Raw genomic sequence first — 21,885 nt, 5'->3', positions numbered from 1 at the left:
GATGCCCTAATCTCATACATGTATTGGATTTCAAATACCTGCATCAGGTAGCAGCGATCTTTAAATCCATGCATCTGTTAAATCGTAGGCTGACGTGCGCTCTTTATTACACGTGGCTCAGTGATCTTCAGTTTGGGAGCTTACAATAAACAGTATGGAGGTATGGATCTTTGAATTGGTACTCGGAATCAGACGATATTTATACAAGCATTATTGGTATCATATCAGAACTGATAAAGCATACATTCATTTCTGTTACATAATGCAGTTGTGAAGTCTGTACCATATCTCACCTGTTACTAATTCAAATGATTTCAAACGTTCTGTACTAGTGAGGTGAGTTTGTGTTACAGTGCATCTCTTTTTCCACATTTTGACTTGTAATGTAAGCCTAGCATGCAGTCACACAGCACGCCATCCATCTTGTAATTACGCTGTCTGGTTACTGCCTGTCTTCTGACCTGGACTTGTTGGACCTCTTTATGCAACTGGAAGGCCCTTTACCAACAATGCATCCATGAGATCAACTGTAGTGAAGTAAAAACATGTGACTTCCTGTGGAAACAGATGTAACCAAACTGCTGTCCAATGCCCAGTCCTTGATCCCTGAATGTAATCTTCCCTTGGTACCTTTCAAAATCCAGCATCAGACCACTTGGAGAAGCCAGAGCAAAGATGTTTAGATGTTTGGCTTGCTGGACTACCTGATAGTCCCTGGTTGGACAGCGGCCTGTGAATGGGAAATTTGCTCATCACATTCACTGAATGTTTCCTGTTACAACCAGGTCATCATTCAACCTTGAGTGAACTTCTCAGCTCCTCCCCTGTCATTTAGCTACTTATAACTGGCACTTTTGGAATTTTATTTTGTGTGGACTAGTATTTAGAAACAATTTTTCTGGCATGCAACTCTCTGTCAATTCTCTCTTTGTGGACGCTGACAAATCTTCAACAATTTTGTTGTCAACGAAACAGAGTGTGAAGGGGGTGCTTGCTGTAGTGATGCTAGGGCTGAAGAAACCACGGGTGTAGGCTGCAGTGAGAGCTGTGTCATTGTCCCCTCTGCTCTCTGCACACTGGCAGTGCCCAGCTGCCCACTCACATCTGTAGGCCGGACACGTTGCCGTGCCAGCCACTGGCTCTGGCCTTCCACCAATTACTGTTCTCCAGATGTGATACAGGGCGCTGCGATAAGAAAACCAATTAAACAGATAACAGGAACAAGCCTGTTCGTTTCGAATTGGAATTCAGACTTCTTGTGTTGTGGGTTCATCTTGATGCTCAGGATGGCCAGGTAACACAGGTGTGGATCTATTGTAAAGGAAAATACCTCTGAGGGACGCTACTAGGACATGTGGTTTATGGTTTCCAGATATTACGTTCTTGAGGTAATCTGCACATATTTCATGACACCATTGGGAAAATCTGATTCACTCATAGAAATATTGTGATATTTCACATGCACGTGGATTCTAATCACCCCCACCTCCTGCTCATTTGGCACGGGTTATTAGAACCCTTCACATGTGGGTTTTCTCCCTGTTTATGTTGATTTTATGCCGCTTTTCTGTTCCTTGATGTCTGCATGTTTTGGCCATCGCGCCTTTTTGTTTTATGATTATTAAATGCATGTTGAGCGTTTGTGGCATGACAGATATGCCTTCATTTTGGCTGTTACATTACATGGGTTTACTTTAAAACATCATTTATCATTTTCTCATAATGAGTATCTGCTTCAGTTCTGTCTCCTGATGATCCATTTTCCCTGATCACTGATGACACATTTCGAATGTAATGAGACATGTGTAATGTCCTGTTATATATTGTGCTCAGTTCTGCATCATAATTCCTTTTCATTTGCAGCTTTGGCAGTTCTGGATTCTTTGTTCCTAATCTGAGCCCTGCTTCTCCCCTGCCTTCCACAGTGCAGCAGTGACTACGTTCCGGTGTGCGGCTCCAATGGAGAGAGTTATGAGAACGAGTGTCTCCTACGCCGGGAGGCCTGTAAACTGCAGGCAGAGCTGCAGGTGGCATCGGAGGGGACCTGTCCTGTGGGTATGTGTTGTCCGGCTCTCCTTTTTACTGTTGACGTCAGAACCCTACTTGAGTCACGAGCAAAGCGAATGTGATAAATTTGGGTTTCTGCATGTTCTGCACAACATTTATTCTGTACTGTCTATCTTCGTTTTATTGGCCGATGAAATCTCAAAAGCGCAGTGGCTGTTCAACAGGTGCCGTGTCCAAGAATCATTGTGGCCTAGCGGTTAAGGAAGTGGCCACAACAGAAATAAGTACAATTTTATATCTCGGGAAACATTAGAGAAATGGAAGAGATACTTTCTTTACATGCCGATGGACGACAGGAGGTAACCGGAGGACCCCGAGGAAACCCTCACCATGTAAACTCGGAAGTGTGAGGCTGTGCACCTTCAAAATATGACGTTTATTAGCTAATATGTTCTTCCGTGAAAAAGTACTTACACAACAAGGTCTGTATGGACAGGAGGAACATTTTGGTATTTTGCGTGGGGGCCTGTGATTCTATTTTGCATACCTGTACTACACACACTGCTGCTGCCCACACTACCCACGATGGTAGGCTATTATCTGGGTCATGCCTTTGGAGAGGTGCATTTCACACATCATTTTCACACTGACATGATAAAAACGACAAGCCTAAAAACAAACAGACCCCAATACCGCTAATGCGCTGAGCTGTCGCTCCTCCATGGTGATGTACGTTGGTGGGACATGATGCTACCTCTAATGTGCGTTACGATTGCTGGCTCATGGAAGCTGAAGTTGTAATGAACACCCCTGGAGGACACTGTCACCATGGTAATTATGAACTGGTGTTGAAAAGAATGTACATCAGCAACTGTACTTCATCCTGTAGTGCTTGTACATCAGCATTATCTGTAAATCATAATCATCTGTACATTCTCACTAGGAGACCTCATTTTAAAACATGAGAATAACGTTTGCTGTTTTACAATCAATATGCAATTGGTTGTTAAACAGAATTGTTACATTTTATATATAAAATGTACGGGTTCGACATCCCAACAACGTTCAGTGCCTCTACAGCAGCAGTGGAGGTACTTGAAATTTTGGATCAGTGAAAGTCACTGTTAGAGTCAGTGGGTGATGGCTGTTAACAACATTGGATTGGAAAAGGCTCCATCTGATGGACTCTCAGTGATTGGCTGATGAATGTCGAACGCAATAAATCATATGATGATGATCGATCAAAAGTCCAGATGAGGGAATCCCTCCAGTAGATGAGCTCTGGCACAAGGACAAGAAAATCTGCCACAAAGTGGGCAACACTGAACTGAGATTAATCGTTTGCACGATAAATGATCGATCAGCCAACATGAACTTCTGGTCTATAGTACGTATCCTTTCTGTATGATTCGCTGCTTCTAAATTTGTTTTCGGTGATTGTGTTTTGCATGTCGTAAATTAGTTTTATTAAATGTTAATTGTAAGGTGATGCAGGAGATGAGAAAATGGATGCTGAGGAGGTGAAAGGGAAGCTAGACTCTGGCGATTCTGTTTAGACCCTCATAATCTAGCACTTGTAGTGCGTGCCTAAAGAAGGCCGGGTTTGTTGGGTTGGATTATATGTTGGGCTAATTTTTTTAGGGCCGATTTATGCTCTTCTTCATGAAATTTTTCAAGCTGTAGTAAAAGTGTGGTTCAAGTGGTTCACAAGTGCTGATATGTGATGATACAGCAGCACCAGAAATCTCTTAATAATTCATTACTATCACACTTGTTGGTATTGCTGCTTTTTAAATACCTTTTATTGGTGACTTTATAAATGGCTATTTTGACAGTTATACTTTTACACAGTTATACAAGTGATCATTTAGTTTTGATTCAGTTAATTATATATATTTTCATGCTGTGATAGTAAAACATGGATGGAATGAGAAGGATCCCCATTAGTCATATGAATCAAATCAACTCTGGTGTTATGACAGGATTTATGATATACAAATCCAAATCTTAAAACCTCTTCCTCTCTGCTCCATTTTTGGCTTCATCTGACATTCCTGGAGAGCCGGTTTTGGTTTCCTCTGCTCTTCCTCCTTTTCTGCCTTGACTATCATTTTTTCATGTCCTCTGGATTATCTGGGTAAGACAGCAGAATCCAGGGAGGAGACAAAGGTGAAGTTGGCCTGAGGACAGTGTCTCTCTGCTGGGCTCTGTCTGTTCTCATTCAGTACTGGGTGAAAAAAAAAACTATTCAAATATATTTTTATCTGGTTGTGTGAAAATATGAAAATGCTGTAGTCATAATTCTTCATTTTACTCAACACTTGCTCCATATCTATAAATATCCACTTTGTGAGATTATTGTGAAGTGGGATGGTTCAGATCAGTGATGGAAACAACCTGGATTCCTCTACAGATGAAATATTAGAGCATAATCTGCCTCTTATTTGTATGACTGATTGATTGAATAATCTACAGCCATGACGTTGTGTTCTCTTTGATGATTCTTATTTGTTAACAGGATCTACATGCATTTATTATAAACCTTTATTTCATGTAGATTTGTAGAGTTATCAAGTGGAGAATTAAGAATTTTTCTTGGTCATAATGTTCCGTTGTCCCTCGGTCCTGTCACCCTCTTTCTCCCAGTCAGGCTTCAGGTCACCGTGTCTCTTGAATTGTCACAGAAGGCGTTTGGTTTGTGTGTGTGTGTGTGTGTGTGTGTGTGTGTGTGTTTTGTGACAGACAGACCTGGTCACGCCCCCTCCTGTGTTGATGCAGAGCTTCTCAGGGGCAGCAGGGAGGGGTAAAGCGAGGGATCCGCATAAATCAGTGCACAGGAGAGGAGCAGAGGGCAGGATGGGAGACGTCGCCGTTAGGACCATCCATCAGCTGAGACGACGTCCCCCAGGGCGCGGTGGCCATGCTGGCTGGGGAGGCGTGATGTACGAGCCAACAGGCTTGCTAGGACGCAGACAAATAATTTAGCTAATTATGGAGGAGCACAATTGCTGGAAAAATGGCCTGACCACAGGCTACGGAAAGGACAGCTGGAGCGCCAGTGTCCCGCCGCCGGACAGATCACTGTAACACCGGCCTGGATTTAAAATGCTTGACTACGATCACTGAGGTCCTGCTGATTAAATTCTGCAGCATGGTCCAAACCTGATAATATGACAGTGTGTTGTCTGAAACAGTCAAGGATTCATGTCTACATCTATTAATTATTCATTTCCATATAGCTTTAGATATGGACCAAAACATCTTTTCTGCTTAACCTGTTCTTCAGAAATCCCTTCTCACTCACTACAAATATACTTTTACATACTGTTCATGGTAGTAGGAGGCAATGCTACAAGCTGGAATCTATCTCAAAAGTAAAATATTTCTATAATATTCTTTTATAATGGATGCAAGTTATGTGTCTTGAGTGAGTTCTGGACTTCAGTACAGTTGCCATGGCGATGCTGCTCTCCAGTGTACACATAACCAGCTGCTTTATAATGCTGGTGATGTGATGCTGACTGATAGAGCTGTGTTCTAGGTAGAGGGCTTTAAGCTTGCAGAGTAGATTGTGTTGGGATGAAGATAAAAATCCTGCATTTCATTGGCCAAATTAAGATCTATCCTGCGTCCTTTGAGGAGAATCATTGGGCTGGAAATTGATCAGAGGGTGCTGAAATGAGGGCGCTGAGCCACTCTCTCCATCATAACATAACTGATGAATGTCACATTTTCCCCAAGCAGCTATTCAGTCCACGGGTACAATGTGCTCAGATCCATAACGACTCTGCCCTTGAGCAACGCACTCAGTTTCCGGAGTAAAGAGCCCATCTGAAAGCAGCGAGGGGAGAGAAGTCAGGGGGGAAGGCTACCTAATGCATCTGCAGAAAAGAAAACTTCCTGAAACCTGCCATTTAGAAGTGGTGAGATAAGGATCTATTGCACAGGAAGGCTTTAATAACCTGGCCTGTCTCCAGGACTTCTCTTCTTTCTGCCTCAACAATGCACTCAAAGTGATGTTGTTCACTTGGTTTCTCTCTGTCTGTTTGGTAGGAATGCGACTATTGATTAGTTTGGCAGTCGACTAATCAGATTCATCTTTGCTTTTTCTGTTGCTCTCTGTGTAACTGTTCTGTTACCTGTTCTGGACTCTCCAGCTCACACCTGCAACACCGTGTTGTTCAATTTCCATGAAACACATACAACTACAAATTATTTCATGTATTTCTAACATTAACAAATGAAATAAAAAAAATAGCTTCTTTGTATAAATTCCATGAAAGTAAACAACACCTTGGACGCCGAGGTGACATGGCACCGAATGACATGTGTGAAGGGTTCCAGTCCCCCACAGCTGCCACTCGTTTTTCTCTTCACACCCTGTACGCTGCTAGTTTTCCTTCCCTTTTTGAGGCTGCTGTGCCATTGTTCCTTTCTTTCTTTGGTAAAATATCACTTTTTTAATTCCAGTGCCTTTGGAAACAGCATTTGCTCCTCTTCACTTTTCACCCGTGAGCCATTACACCTGCTGGGTCCAAAATATACTTTTAGATTAAATTAAACCTAAAATAATTTGAAATTATTAAATTAAAATTGTGCGATTTCTATAAATATTTTGCCCACATTTTAAATTGTGCTCTGGCAGGACTGACACTGGCTAGAGAAGAGAAACCCACACGCCTTCACTTAATTAACAAAGTCAATCATATTCCCCAAATGCTAGCATTAACAAATCTTTTCAGTTACTGTCCTGGCGCCTCTGAGAACATTTTAAGAATGTTTGAGTCCTGTCCCTGCAGCTCACCCAGTGCTGGATGGACCTGGTATTAATCCCCAGATTTAGTGACCTTCTATTGCTGCCATTAGCAGGCAGTTGCCAGGTCCTGGTTTATGAGGAGTGATGACCCAGGATTGATGGGGTTAATCTGATGTTTGTGCTGGGTCAGCTGAAGTGCTGAGTGGAGCAGACGGGTGATCATCTTGTCCTTACACACTTCCCGGCTGCTGGCACGCAGACTCCTGATTACAGAACAACTTGGACATTTTTATTCTAGTCTATTTTGATCTTCCATTTCCATTTCATTCAGTTAGGCTGTAACCTCCTAACTATTAACTATTAAATAGTGTAATAGTGTCTGAGAGTCATGAAGCTTCACCCTGTGTCCCAAAAGTCCAATCAGACCAGGAACAATCTTGTGCACGTGAATAAAAACTGATAACTGGATAAATAGTTATTTGTTAAATGTGTATATAACATGTGTATCATATTGTGATGTCTTCCTTCAGATCCACATTAAATTGATAGAGCACAACTCATTTGTATTATCATATATAACAAGCATCTTTCCAAAGGTTTTGCATTCTGCAAAGCTGCAAAAGCCACTGCAAAGCCCATTTATTTCCCCTTTCCGATCATATGTTTATTTCATAATGTACCAGCATTTAGAAAAATTATTGATATTGACCATGATACCTCATCTGCTATATATCTCATCTTCCACTCACACACAGCCCTTCAACCACTGATGAACGTCCTGACTAAAATGCCAATCTTCAATTGAAGTGATTGGCATTGTGAAACACTGCAGCACAGCACACGGTGACACAGTGAAATTTGTCCTCTGTATTTCACCATCACCCTTGGTGAGTAGTGGGCAGCCATGACAGGTGCCTGGGGACCAGTGTGTGGGGACGGTACTCTGTGGCACCTCAGTGGCACCTTGGCGGATCGAGATTTGAACCAGCAGCCATCTGATTACGGGGCCTCTTCTTTAACCACTAGGGCACCACTGCCCCACCTTCATAATCTTCTGGACACATTAGCTCCACTTAAACGCCGGTCCATTTCATTTTTCTGCTCATCGTCATGGTTTACTCTTAACTTACTTCACCTTAACTTACTGTACAAGAAAACTGGACTCACTATTGTCAAAGAAATGTACAATAATCATGTTTTATTCTATAAGGACTGCATTGTCTCAGCTAAATCTACATATTATTATGGTTTAATTGGTTCTAGTGAAGGTAACTCCAAGTCTCTTTTTTCTCTGTTAACAAAATTACAAAGCCTCCTGATTAATTTCCCTCTTACATATATTCTGATGAATTTTGCATCTCTATCATGTCCTATTTTACTCTCAAAATCTCTGATATCCTCTGACAAATTAACTCTGCAGGGGCATCTTACTCAGAAGTAGACTCCATGCTGCCTCAGTTATTCTCAAGTTTCACGCTTTCCTTCATAACTGACGTAACAAATATTATAAAAAAATCTAAATCATCCACCAGATTGACCTTCTACCCTGAGTGTTAGTCAAAGCTTGTCTCTCTTCATTGGTTCCTTTCATTACTGCTATTATCCATTCTTCCCTTAACACTGGAATCGTTCCAGTTGTGGCCTAGCAGTTAAGGAAGTGGCCGCGTGATCAGAAGGTTGCCGGTTCGAATCCCGATCTGCCTAGGTGCCACTGAGGTGCCACTGAACAAAGCACCGTCCCCACACACTGCTCCCCGGGTGCCTGTCATGGTGCCCACTGCTCACTCAGGGTGATGGTTAAATACAGAGGGCAAATTTCACTGTGTGCACTGTGTGCTGTGCTGCTGCGTATCACATGTGACAATCACTTCACTTATTATCTCTGAAAACTGCTTCAGTTACTCCAATTGTCAAAAAGCCTGGTGAAGATCCGAATAATTTTGAAAATCTTTGTCCAATATCTGACCTCTTATTTGTTTCAAAAATCCTTGCCTCTCAACTCCACTCACACCTGTCAGGTGAGCGAGTCAGGTGACTGCAAGGAAGAGCGAGGATTGGTTAGGACAGGAGATAAACAGGAAGTCCTGGCGCCTGCTCCTCGCTCAGACATCGTGTTTAATTCATGGTCCATGAGCTCTCACCTGTTTCCAGTATCCAGTCCTCTCCATCTCCGGTACCGTGAGTTTCTCCATCTCTTCAGCTCGCGAGCTACTTATATCGGCCGGTTTATCGTAACGCCGTTTCCCCGGTGGGATTCCGCTTTTAGCGCTCGGGCGTTACAACAACAATCGCCTGTGTCTTCCAACCTCCCGCGGTTCTCTCCACGTTTGGGTCAATCCCGCACGCTACAAGGGCGTACCTCTCTCACGATTGTCTGTGTGGTTACACGCCTGACAGGATGTCTGAGCCCGTAGTCGACCCAGCGGAGTTTGAGCGCGTGAAGGCGGAAGTCACATATTTACGTGGTATTATTGATGCACAAGCCACCACCATTAATACTCTCAAGGACTCCATTTTGCAACTCTCCACCTCCATGACAGTGTTACAGCGCCAGCTCTCCGGCGCCACCGCCGGTCCTCGTATCGCTCTGCCAGATAAATGGAACGGGGTGGACGGCCGCCCGGACGGGTTATTAGCCACCTTGGATATGATTTTCGAGTGCTACTCCTCCCATTATGAGACGTCTCGCGCCAAGGTGGCTCTCTTAACATCTCTCCTGTCCGGGCGTGCACAGGAGTGGGCGGCGGCCCTATACAATGCCAAATCACCCATCTGCAACGATTATTTTCTCTTCTCCGAGGAGCTCCGGAAGACTTTCGTCCCAGCCAGCGGCGAGAGGGCTCCGGATTCTCAGCTTCTCCATCTGCGTCAGGGGTCTTTCTCCGTCTGCCACTACGCTTCAGAGTTCAGAACCCTCTCAGCCAAACTCTCTTGGGGAGACGACGCTCTTCGCGCTCTCTTCATTGAGGGCCTGGCTGATCACATACGAGACGAGATGACTGGCAAAGAAGCTCCTCAAACCCTCGATGCGGCGGTGGATCTGGCTCTCCGTATAGATCAGCGTATTCTGACACGGCCTCCACCTGCTCAACGTTGGTCCCGACCACCTTCCACTCATATGCCGTCTCCGCCTCGTTTTTCATTTCCCGGCGCGGCCGCTAGCCCAGCGGCCGAGGAACCCATGCAGCTTGGACGACTGCCGCAGGGGGAACGAGACCGCCGCTGGAGAGAGGGCCTCTGCGCATACTGCGGCTCTTCGGAACATCGCCGTCCCCAGTGCCCTCTCCATCCGGGAAACGGCGCAGCCAGGTAGGTGTCGGGGGAGCCCTGCCTGGCACGTCCACTCATATCGTTAGTTCTCGTTTCTCGCTCAGGGTAACTTTCCAGCTGGGACACAAGCGGGTCGAGTTGGAGGCTCTCCTGGACTCAGGAGCAGCCGACAACTTTATCGACCAAGGGTTAGCCTCCCAGCTGGGAATATCCCTGGAGGCAGTCACCCGTTTCATTCCCGTCACCTCTGTCGATGGACACCCTCTCCAACCTTATCCAGTCCAGTCTCAGACCCAGCCAGTTCTGATGTCCATCGGCCTCCACTCTGAACACATCCACTTCCTGGTCATCTCGGCACCTTCATCACCTCTCATCCTGGGTTATCCATGGCTCCAGCTCCACGATCCACACGTCCTCTGGTCTGAAAACCGCATCCTGGACTGGGGTCCTGCCTGCCGCCAGCACTGTCTGCTTCCCAGGACAAGCACGTGCTCCAGAGAATCCCCAGCCCCCCCGCCCGCCGACATCGAATCCATCCCTGCATCTTATCGTGACCTCGCTGAGGTCTTCAGCAAACAGCGAGCCTCCACCCTGCCTCCGCACCGTCCTTATGACGTCGCCATCGACCTCTTACCTGGGGCAGTGCTGCCTCGTGGTCGGCTGTTCTCTCTGTCCCCCGCAGAGAACAGGGCGATGGAGGATTACATCGCGGAGGCCCTCCAACAGGGCTTCATCCGGCCCTCCACCTCCCCTGCGGCCGCAGGTTTTTTTTTCGTTAAGAAGAAAGAGGGAGGTCTCCGCCCCTGCATTGACTACCGGGGGCTGAACAAGGCCACCATCAAGAACCGGCACCCGCTTCCTCTCCTCTCCACGGCATTGGATTCCCTCTCCCGGGCCTCCGTCTTCACCAAGCTGGATCTGCGCAGCGCCTACAACCTCGTGCGCGTCCGGGAGGGGGATGAGTGGAAGACCGCCTTCATTACTCCAACAGGACACTGGGAGTACCTAGTGATGCCGTTCGGGTTGTGCAATGCGCCCGCCGTGTTCCAGCATTTCATCAACGATGTCCTCCGGGACATGCTGGGCCGGTGGGTGTTTGCGTACCTGGACGACATTCTAGTGTACTCCCAGAATGAACAGGATCATGTCCTTCATGTGAGAGCCGTCTTGAAACGTCTGCTTGCCCACCAGCTGTACTGTAAACTGGAAAAGTGCGCCTTCCACCAGCGCTCCACCGCGTTTCTGGGTTATACCATCTCTACCCAGGGCGTGGCCATGGATCCCCAGAAGGTCAAAGCTGTGACCAAGTGGCCCCAACCCACTAGTCTTAAGCAGCTGCAAAGCTTCCTGGGGTTCGCCAATTTCTATCGGCGTTTTATCCGGGGTTTCAGTTCAGTTGTAGCACCACTGACGACTCTCACTAAACCAGCTCATCAACCCCGGCCGTTTCTTCTTCCTCCAGAGGCACTTCGGGCCTTCCATCACCTCATCAGTCTCTTCACCTCTGCTCCTATTCTTCGCCACCCGGACCCGGCTGAGCAGTTCGTTGTCGAGGTGGACGCGTCCGATGTGGGCGCGGGCGCTGTTCTCTCACAACGTGGTCCAGACAGGAAGCTCCATCCGTGTTGCTTCTTCTCCCGTAAGTTCTCTCCCACTCAGCAGCGTTACGGGGTTGGGGACCGTGAGCTGCTGGCCATCAAGTGGGCTCTGGAGGAGTGGCGGCACTGGCTCCAGGGCGCTGTTGAGCCATTCCTGATCTGGACCGACCACCAGAACCTGATCCACATCCGCTCAGCCAAACAGCTCAACCCCCGGCAGGCTCGTTGGGCATTGTTTTTTGAATCTTTCGATTTCCAGCTGGCCTACCGTCCCGGATCCAAGAACACTAAGGCAGACGCCCTCTCCCGGCAATTTTCTTCGTCTGTCCCTGATCCGGATCCGGACCCCATCATACCTGCCGAGCGGATCGTCGCGCCTCTTCGTTGGCCTCTGGAGGACTCCATCCGGCGTGCGCTGCCTGGGGAGCCGGCTCCTCCGGAGACGCCACCTGGTCGTCTTTATGTTCCCTCCTGCTGCCGCCAAGAGGCTCTGCTTTGGGCCCACTCCTCTCCGCTCTCGGGGCATCCTGGTCCCGTACCCTTCGCCTCCTCCAGCGCGCTTTGTGGTGGCCCTCCATGCGGCGAGACGTCCAAGAATTCACCTCCGCTTGTGAGACCTGTGCTCGGTCGAAGTCTTCTCCCTCTCCTCCGGTCGGTGATCTGCGTCCTCTCCCGGTTCCCCGGCGCCCCTGGTCACATGTGGGATTGGACTTTGTCACCGGTCTCCCTCCCGTGGACGGGAAGGACACCATCCTCACCATCGTGGACCGGTTCTCCAAGGCAGTGCACCTGGTGGCTTTGTCCGGACTCCCCTCCGCCAAAACCACTGCGGAGTTGCTTCTGGAGCACGTGGTCCGGCTGCATGGGTTTCCGACAGATGTCGTCTCAGACAGGGGGCCCCAATTCATCGCCGGATTCTGGAAAGCCTTCTGCCGTCTGATCGGTGCCACCCGCAGTCTCTCTTCTGGATACCATCCCCAGTCCAATGGTCAGGCTGAGCGGGCCAATCAGCAACTCGGCCGCTTCCTGCGCTGCTTTGTGTCCTCGCAGCCCCGTCTCTGGCCTCGGTTCCTGCTCTGGGCCGAGCTCTCCCACAACCTGCACTCTTCCTCTGCTACGGGCTTGTCTCCCTTTGAGGTCTGTTTCGGCTACTCACCACCCCTCTTTGCTCACCAGGAAGCAGAGGTCGATGTTCCGGCGGCGCAGGACCTGGTTCGGCGGTGCCGCTCAGCCTGGATCAAGGCCCGGACTGCCATCACTCGAGCCAACTCCGACTACATCCGTCAGCACCGACGTCGGCACCGTCCGGGACGTTCCTTCCAGCCCGGCGATCGAGTTTGGCTCTCCACTCGTCACCTTCGTCTGCACACCGATTCCAAGAAGCTGACTCCTCGATTTGTCGGTCCCTACCCCGTGACCGCTCAAATCAACCCGGTCGCCTATCGGCTGCGCCTCCCCTCGTCTCTCAAGGTCCACCCCGTTTTCCACATCTCCCAGCTCAAGCCATATGTCTCCTCCCCACTCGTTCCCCCCTCAGCCCCTCCGCCTGCTCCTCGGATCATCGATGGTGGTCCCGCCTTCACCGTCCGCCGGATCCTGGACTCTCGTCCTCGTGGCCGGGGCTTCCAGTATCTTGTGGACTGGGAGGGCTACGGCCCCGAGGAACGGTCCTGGGTTCCCTCCCGGTTCATCTTGGACCCGGACCTCATCTCGGCCTTCCATCGTCGCCAGCCTTCTCGTCCGGGACCGTCAGGAGCCGGTCGTCGAGGGGGGGGTCCTGTCAGGTGAGCGAGTCAGGTGACTGCAAGGAAGAGCGAGGATTGGTTAGGACAGGAGATAAACAGGAAGTCCTGGCGCCTGCTCCTCGCTCAGACATCGTGTTTAATTCATGGTCCATGAGCTCTCACCTGTTTCCAGTGTCCAGTCCTCTCCATCTCCGGTACCGTGAGATTCTCCATCTCTTCAGCTCGCGAGCTACTGTTATCGGCCGGTTTATCGTAACGCCGTTTCCCCGGTGGGATTCCGCTTTTAGCGCTCGGGCGTTACAACAACAATCGCGTGTGTCTTCCAACCTCCCGCGGTTCTCTCCGCGTTTGGGTCAATCCCGCACGCTACAAGGGCGTACCTCTCTCACGATTGTCTGTGTGGTTACACGCCTGACAACACCTTAATAATCATAATTTGTATGAACGATTCCACTGGCTTCCACTCCCACCATAGCACAGAAAAAGCATTGTTAAAAACCACCAATGACCTTCTAATGGCAGCTGATTGCCTTCTCGCAATTCTCATCCTTTTCAGCCTTAGTGTGGCATTTGATACTATCTCATCCTTCTGAATAGACTAACATTAATCATATTCCCCTCACCTGGTTCACTCAGTTTATTCAATATAAATCCCACTCTTCAAGGAAGTTTCCAAGTTTGTGCCCCAGGGCTCTGTATCAGGACCTCTTTTATTTGTTATTTACATTCTCCCTCTTGGCCATATACCCAGAAAATATAATATCAATTTTCATTGCTCTGCTGATGACACCCAGGTCTACACTTCCTCCAAACACAATTTCTCGCTATCACCTACCTCCCTCTCAGAGTGTCTTATGGAATTAGGATCATAGTTCAACTTTCTCAAACTAAACAGTAATAAAACAGTTATATTTGTAGTATAGTCAACCGTTTCTAGCCAAATCCCCCGTGCCCTCAGGTAAAGAGTCTGGATGTCATATTTGACATGGTGGTGGTGGCCTTTAGAGGCAGTGGTGGCCTAGCAGTTAAGGAAGTGGTCCCATAATCAGAAGGTTGCCGGTTTGAGTCCCGATCTGCCAAGGTGCCACTGAGCAACTGTGGTGCCACTGAGTACCGTCCCCACACACTGCTCCCCAAGGGTGAAGGGTTAAAAGCAGAGGACACATTTCGATGTGTGCACCGTGTGCTGTGCTGTGCTGTGTATCACAATGACAATCACTTCACTTTTTCTTTTTTTTTTCATTCCAGTCTCATATTAATTACATCACCGTTCTGCATATTGCATGATGCTGCCATACTTGTCCATACCCTCATTACCTCCCGGATTGACTCCCAAATAAGTCTATCCATTAACTCCTCCAACTTCTCCAGAATTCTGCTGCTCGGGTTATAACTCGTACTCCCTCAAGATAACACATCACCTCAGTTCTCCAACAGCTTCACTGGTTGCCCATCGAAGCTAGGATAAGTTTAAAATTTTAATCCTCACCTCTAAGTGCATCCATAACCTTGCTCCTTCTTATCTTTGTGACCTGCTACATATCGCCGCTGCTTCATCTTCCGCCTCTCATATTATTGTTCCTTCGGCCCGTCTTATCACTATGGGCAACAGAGCTTTCAGTCGCTCAGTGCCTTGGCTTTTGAACTCACTTCCTCCCGACATGAGGAGTCTTGATTCTCATCCTTTTTTTAAGTTACGGTTTAAAAACCTTATTTATTTACTTATTTACTTTCTGACAATTCATGCTCTTTATCTGCTTATTAGTTGTTTTACTCTGTAAGGTGACCTTGGGTTTTAGAAAGGTGCCTAGAAATTAAATGTATTATTCGTCTTCTTATTATTATAATTTTGGGTTGCTATTGTCCCACCATGTACAAAAGTGTTGAATTGCATTAGAAAGGGCATCATATTGGAATGTCTGGGGCTTAGTTTGTTGGGGGATATGGATGAATTTTAATGTAAAAAAATATCTAATGTGTTGAAGACTAGCCTAGTAACCAGAAGTCCATTTACTACATTACTTAACCATGAGTGTCTCCAGGGGGGGGGGGCTGTCCCTGTAGCTACTGATTGTAAGGCACTCTGGTAAATGCCATACAAGTAAATGTTGTGTGTATTTTGTCTGGTGTTATGGGCTTAATGCTCCATGGTTACTGTATAGCTGTACAGACAATTCATAGCTGAAAAGCGGCATGTGAGCTGCTCATCAGCTCTGGGTTCTACAATTGGGAGGTGGGGGAAGGAAATGTTAATAGATGTCCTTTGGTTGTTCTCTCTTTTTGTGTGTGTGGTTTTGTCTCTTTAGTGTGGAGTTGCAATGTTGAGTCCTTTACTAACTGGTTGTGTTGTCTCTCTCATCTAGATATGGGCTCAGGCTCTGGGGATGATGGTAAGTTTCTTCTGTTGTCTCTCTGTTGTCTCTATTGAACCTGCTGAATGTTCAATTTTCACTGTCCAACAGGGACCAACAATCAAACTGAACACACACACATACACACACACATACACACACACACACCTTCTTCTGAAAGGGTGGGTGGTAATAAGAATGCAGGTTTATGTGGTATGCTTATTTGTGCTAAATTCTGAATATACAGGATTCACAATTTCTCTGCTCAGGATTCCAGAATCCTTAAAGCCATCAGTGCCACATCAGTACCAGAGCAGAGATGCAGGGATGTGACTCTTTGTACAGACAGGAGGGTGATAATCTGGACATTTAAAACATCTAACAGCCCTTTGACTGACTGTCGGCACTCGCTCGTCTCATTTTAAACTCATTCTGGGTGTCTAATAATTACGCCACACCGGACGTACCAACATGGCTGGGAAAATATATAAATGAATAACTAAAACTCAGGTTGGTCCAGTGATCTGACCGTATATCTGGAGAGGTGCAAGCAGAGGCCAATCAGACATGGGAAAGGGGCAAGCAGATCCAGATCCAGCAGCTCCTTCACCTGCGTATGTGTTTATAAAGCCAGGGAAGACACCAAAGATAAAGGCATAAGGAATAAATGGCGCTGGGCTTGGATAGAGGTGGGGGGTCATGATGAAAAGCCCTCTGGAAGCTGGTGCCAGGAGCTCCAGTAACGAGGAGCATGCTGCTGCACCGATTCATTGCTGAGCATGACCTGTCATTTACTATCTCTCATCCACTCGTCACTTTATGTAATAAATTGCCCTCGCACATCCGTCTGTCTGGAAGCAGCATGTCAGCTGTCTTGTTATACACAGCATATTGCCAGCGTTTTATATATTTTATTTAATAGAATTTTTTTTTAATAAACTGTATTTTTTTAGGGTCTTTTAGTCAGTGGCTACTAATCAATTCCTAGTTTACTTTGCAGTACTGTAATTGCCACCTACTGACCTTGGTATGGCTGTAGTATCTCAATATGTGGGCAGGTTATCGAACAGGCCCAGGGTCTCTGCCTGCAGATGCTACTGTAAATATAAGCTTATACTGGGTTTGTTCATCTCATGTCTGAATATTGTTCATTTATGTCATTTAAGGGGCTACTTTAAACAATTCTTACTGTGGAGTATACCCATGGACCCTGCCTGCCAGTAATGATGATCAGGGTTATATGCAAGCTTTTTATATTTCTGAGCCCAGGGCAACAGGTTATGTATTAAAAGTGTGTTGCATACATAGCAGCTTCACCCCTGCTCACCTCCCAGGCATGTAAAAAAGTTCAGACTCAGGAATTTTATCAGCCCTGCACACCAGGGAAAGGAAGACAGTCAGATGCTGCAACTCTAACACTGAACAATATGGTATGATGCATTTGATGCAATACAACACAATGTAACATTACATTTGTATAAAGCAGACATTCATTTTCATTTTGTGCAGGGAATGATTCTAACAACCTTGTCTTAGATCTTCTGAAGCCTATTTAAAAATCTCTACATTTTATTCATCATGGTAAAATGAAAGATTGAGCGAGAGATGCGGCGATGGCCTGCATGAGCAGGGGGAGAGATAAAAGGTATGTGGCATAATGAGAGGGAGAGCAGTGATAAGGGAGGAAGCGCGAAGGGTGTGTGAGATTGAAAGCATATCTGTTGAGTGTATAGCCTGATGTCTTATGCTAGTGTTAATCCAGTTTATATGTGAATTAGTGTATATGTCAATGCACTGTTGTCAACTGTGTTTGTGTGTATAGTATAATTTAGTGGTTGCTTTCAGGACACAGCAGTGATTATTCAGAAAAAAAGAACTGAACAAAACCTTTTAGATTTCAGAATTTGATGCTTCAACATCCATTACGTCATAAATTGAATGTAGCTGTAAATGAATTATAATGCAGAACTGTCGGTGGTGCTGTGGAGTTTGAAGGCAGTAAGAAAGCACCAATGTTCTGTGTGCAATCACACGTCATAAAATCTTCAGAAACAAAGACCAAAGCTCAATACTGTACATTCTGTGGGTCCAGACTACTTCACCGAGGTTTAATGATGTCGTTTATTATTTTCTGAATGATCCATTGGGGCTTTATGAACACTAGAGCAAACCATGCACTGAGAACCGCCACAGATACAGTCGTGGCCAACAGTTTTGAGAATGACACAAATGCTGGATTTCACAAAGTTTTTAGGTCTTTTGTCAGTTGTTTCTAACCCATTCCGTATTTATTCTGTATTTATTCTGTTATTGCACACCTATTGCACACGTATGTTATTAATCCAGAGGAAAAAAACTGTCTGCATATTGCATGATGCTGTAAATGCTGGAGGGGATGTCAGATGCTGGAGACCTGGTGAAAATACCTGAATGACTAGAAAGTCTTCAAGAATACCTTCTTCCAAAAGAAGCCACCTGGCAGAACAATATCGCTGACTGCAAGGTTGGAGCTGGTCGAGAATTTGAATGTTGCCAGAATTGCTGGAATTCAGCCAGCAGCCGGTAGAAACACTTGCTGCTGAAAACGCATCTCTAGGGAACTCGGTCAAGTCTCTGAAGAAAATAAAAAAATAAAAGAGAATGTCATCGATCTCCAGGCCCGTGGCATGAGAGATAACCGCGTATTTTCAGACATCTCAGAATCTGCGGAAGAAGATGCTGAAATTACGGTAAAATCATTCCTCAAGACACATCAGAGGACGTGAAAAATATCCACTTCGAAAGGGTCCATTGTGGCCAAATTCAGCTATTTTAAACCGAAGGTGTGTGTGTGTGTTTCTGCCTCCTCCTGTTTCCTTCTTTCAGCTCTACTGGTGCTTCACACTGGATTTATGATTTAGGATCTCTGCTGTGACATTATAAGAGGCATTTCTTGCATTTTCTTTGTGAATATCTTTTCCGTGTAAATGCGACACATTTGTTGCCTGCCTGGTGGTTTCACTCCAACATCCACCCAGCAGCATACAACCAATAACTTACGTAGAATCATTACTGACATCATTACTGACATGACGGATCTATACATTAATAAACCTTATAAGACAGAATGAGCAGAAATTCCTCTTTTCTTGTGTAAGCCTGAGCAGGAGCGTTGTGTGTGTGTGTGTGTGTGTGTGTTCTGCTCACTCAGCTGCAGGAGAGGGTTCAGCAGAGACCGGTCAGAGGGAGACGTCCACCTGTGACATCTGCCAGTTTGGTGCCGAGTGTGACGAGGATGCGGAGGATGTGTGGTGAGTTGGTGTCTTTGTGTTGTTATAAGCTGTTGTGTTCTGTGTCGCTCTGCTTGGCCACTTTGTAGCCTGATTGCTTTGACCCTTGACCCAGAAGTACATGGCACCACATTCCCAGTACAGAAACACACACCCCCTCTTGTATCTGGGAGAAGAAAGCTCCAGAGTGTATTTTTAGCCGCTGATTGAATGCTGCGCTCATGCTCTCCTCTGATTGGACGGCTCCCAGTCCTTCCTGCCCACATCATGCCGCCGGTTTTGGATGTTAATTGTGCTGCTCTGGGATCACACAGGTGGCCTCCAGTTCTGTCTACAGAGATGAAGGACTCGGTCCGGAGCAGCAACAGAGAGAGAATTCCATCTTCTTCATCCGGGAAAGCACCACGTTCTGTGTGTTTGGGTGTCATGGGCAGGTGTGCGTGTTGTGGACCCAGGGATTCACAGCAGATGTAAATTCTGTACATGTCCCCAGAGACTGGGACACCTTCATGTATTGATCCGCCATCCAGTCCAGATGCACATCCTCATAGATTCCAGGCTGTGCTGCTCTGGGTTCTTCAGTAGCTCCGAACAAATGGGCTCATCTTCGCTCCTCATGCACATTAATGAGCTGTGGGGACATGTTAGTCCCTGGTTCCCTGCTTCGCTGGTTGTCCTTTTTTGGCCCACTTTTGGTCTGAATCTACCAGGAACAGTCTGCTGGGCATTTTAAATTCATACATCAGCTTAGTGATGAACAAGGCACTTAAAATAGTCCGCTGTCCGAAGAATTTGTGTGATAAATGAAAATCTTCATTTTGTGTACCGGGTATTGCTTGCAGTACTCATCACTTTTTCCACATTTTGTTATGTTACAACCTTATTTCAAAATGGATTAAATTCATTTTTCCCTCAGAATTCTACACAATAAACCCTATAATTACACTGTGAGGTTTACTTGAGGTTTTAGCAAATTTATAAAAAATGTAAAAAACTGAGGCGTAGCAGTCAGGGCAACAACAGAGGAAGAATTCTCACTGAAGAGAGGACAAGGAGCTAGTGTTGTGGCCGGATGTTTCTAAGTTGTCTTCTTCATCCTCACCCACGCCCAGGTGGCCAGCCCTTTTTCGCATTTCCCTTTTACCTCATCTGAAATTTCTCTCTTCGATCTGGAATCTTCTGCACAGTGGTTATCAGTGGTTTTATTGGTGGTTTTGATATTATTAATAATATTAAAAGAAACAGCACACAGGCCAAAACCGCGGTAAATAAGGGCAGAACAAAAACAAGCCACAGGAACTCCAGGAAGGTGCTGATGAACTGGGGGGTCAGCTTGTGTATCCTGAGTGGAGAGTCACACCCTGTGACCCCCCAGCAGCGTGATTGCCCGGGATGTCGTCTGTTGTACTGGATGGTGGTGGGTTGATTGGCCTGAATGGTGGTCCGCGCTTGGGTCCAGGCTCATCTACAGTTCTGGAACAGCAGCCGTGTGACAGGAACCCCTCCCTCCTGTATCTGGTGGGCAAAGATGGCCGGTTGGTATCTGTAGCACACCTCAAATGGACTGTGACCAGTGGCTGAAGAGATATGCAGATTGTTGGAGAGTTCTGCCCACTTCAGGAATTGGGGCCATGTCTGTTGTAGGTCGGCAACAAAGCACCGCAAGAACTTTCCCAGCTGCTGGTTGGCTCTCTCCGTCTGGCCGATGGTGTCGGGATGTTGGCCAGAGGAGAGACTGCAGGTGGTGTTGAGGAGACGACAGAACATTTTCCAGAGGGGAATTGGGGTCCCCAATCCGAGACTGTCCTGAGGGAACCCATGAAGAAAGATGACAGCTTAAGGAGCAGGTTGGTGGTGGAATCCGTGGAGGGCAACCAGGTGAACTGCTTTGGAGAAGTGATCCACAAAGATGAGGATGGTGTTCATTCGCTCCACCATGGGGAGACCAGTGATGAAGTCCAGCGGTCGTTGGGGTACCAGTAGTGTTTGGACCTGCAGGCCGAGACGTGGGATTTATAGATCGGGCATAGATCATAGATCCAGATGTCCTGATACGTGGTGGGCCACCAGAAGGCTCGGGGGATGAAGGAGGTGGCTCAATGACGGCCTGGATGCCCCGTGGGCAGATGGTGAAACCCAGGAACATGGTGGAGCGCTGGTGGAAAGCGCATTTTCCCAACTTGCAGTACAGTCGGTGGGCGAGCAATCGTTTTAGCCCCGCTATCACATGCTAAATGTGTGCTTCCAGTGTGGGTGAATAGATGATAAATTCATAGAGGTATTCACCGTCCAGCCATGTCGTGGAGGACGTTGTTAATGAACTGTTGATGGCGGGAGCCTTGCAGCGTCCGAATGGGATGACCACGCTCTTGTAGTGACCGGTGCAGGTAATGAAAGTCTTCCACTCGTCGACCCCTTGGATGCAGATAAGCTTGTAGGACCGGAGATCTAATTTGGATCTAAAATGCAGCCCCCGAGAGGGCGTCGAGGGCAGTGTTCATCAGTGGCAGAGGTCTTCAGTTTTCGATGGTGATTTTATTCATCCCCCGGTAGTTGATGCAGGGCCACAGACCACCATCATTCTTCAAGAAATAAAATACGGTGGCTGCGGGTGAGGTGGACTGGCGGGTGAGCGGCGGGTGAGCTGCCTTCGTAGGGCTGTTGATGGTGTCAAGTTGTGGTAACATGGTGAGACAGCATAAAGTGGTTGTGCAGAAACAGGAGAGGCCGATGTTGTTGGTGATGGTGGCTGAGGCTGAAAACACTGGCGGTGACAATGTGAGCCCCAATCCAACGCAAGACCGGCTGACCAGGAAATATGGGGTTTGTGGACGGCAAGCCATTGATAGCCCAGGATGACCAATGAGGAAATGATGGGGATGATAAGTA

General features: G+C 47.0%; 1 protein-coding gene across 5 annotated transcripts in view; it reads left to right on the top strand.

The window, feature by feature from the left end:
- The window catches only part of tmeff2b (transmembrane protein with EGF-like and two follistatin-like domains 2b), a 56,270-nt gene that overhangs the window by 19,287 nt on the left and 15,098 nt on the right, over positions 1-21,885 (top strand). For 4 of the 5 annotated variants that reach the window (XM_028955542.1, XM_028955539.1, XM_028955541.1 and 1 more), the window contains exons 3-5: positions 1,926-2,055; positions 15,740-15,766; positions 18,918-19,017. In XM_028955542.1, the coding sequence (XP_028811375.1) occupies positions 1,926-2,055; positions 15,740-15,766; positions 18,918-19,017 (257 nt within the window). Of the gene's footprint in view, positions 1-1,925; positions 2,056-13,112; positions 13,416-15,739; positions 15,767-18,917; positions 19,018-21,885 lie in introns of those variants that run through there. The other variant, XM_028955540.1, reaches the window with a different exon arrangement.

Source organism: Denticeps clupeoides, chromosome 15, assembly GCF_900700375.1.
Source record: "Denticeps clupeoides chromosome 15, fDenClu1.1, whole genome shotgun sequence".
NCBI lineage: Eukaryota > Metazoa > Chordata > Actinopteri > Clupeiformes > Denticipitidae > Denticeps > Denticeps clupeoides.
This window is presented reverse-complemented; position numbering and strand designations above follow the sequence as displayed.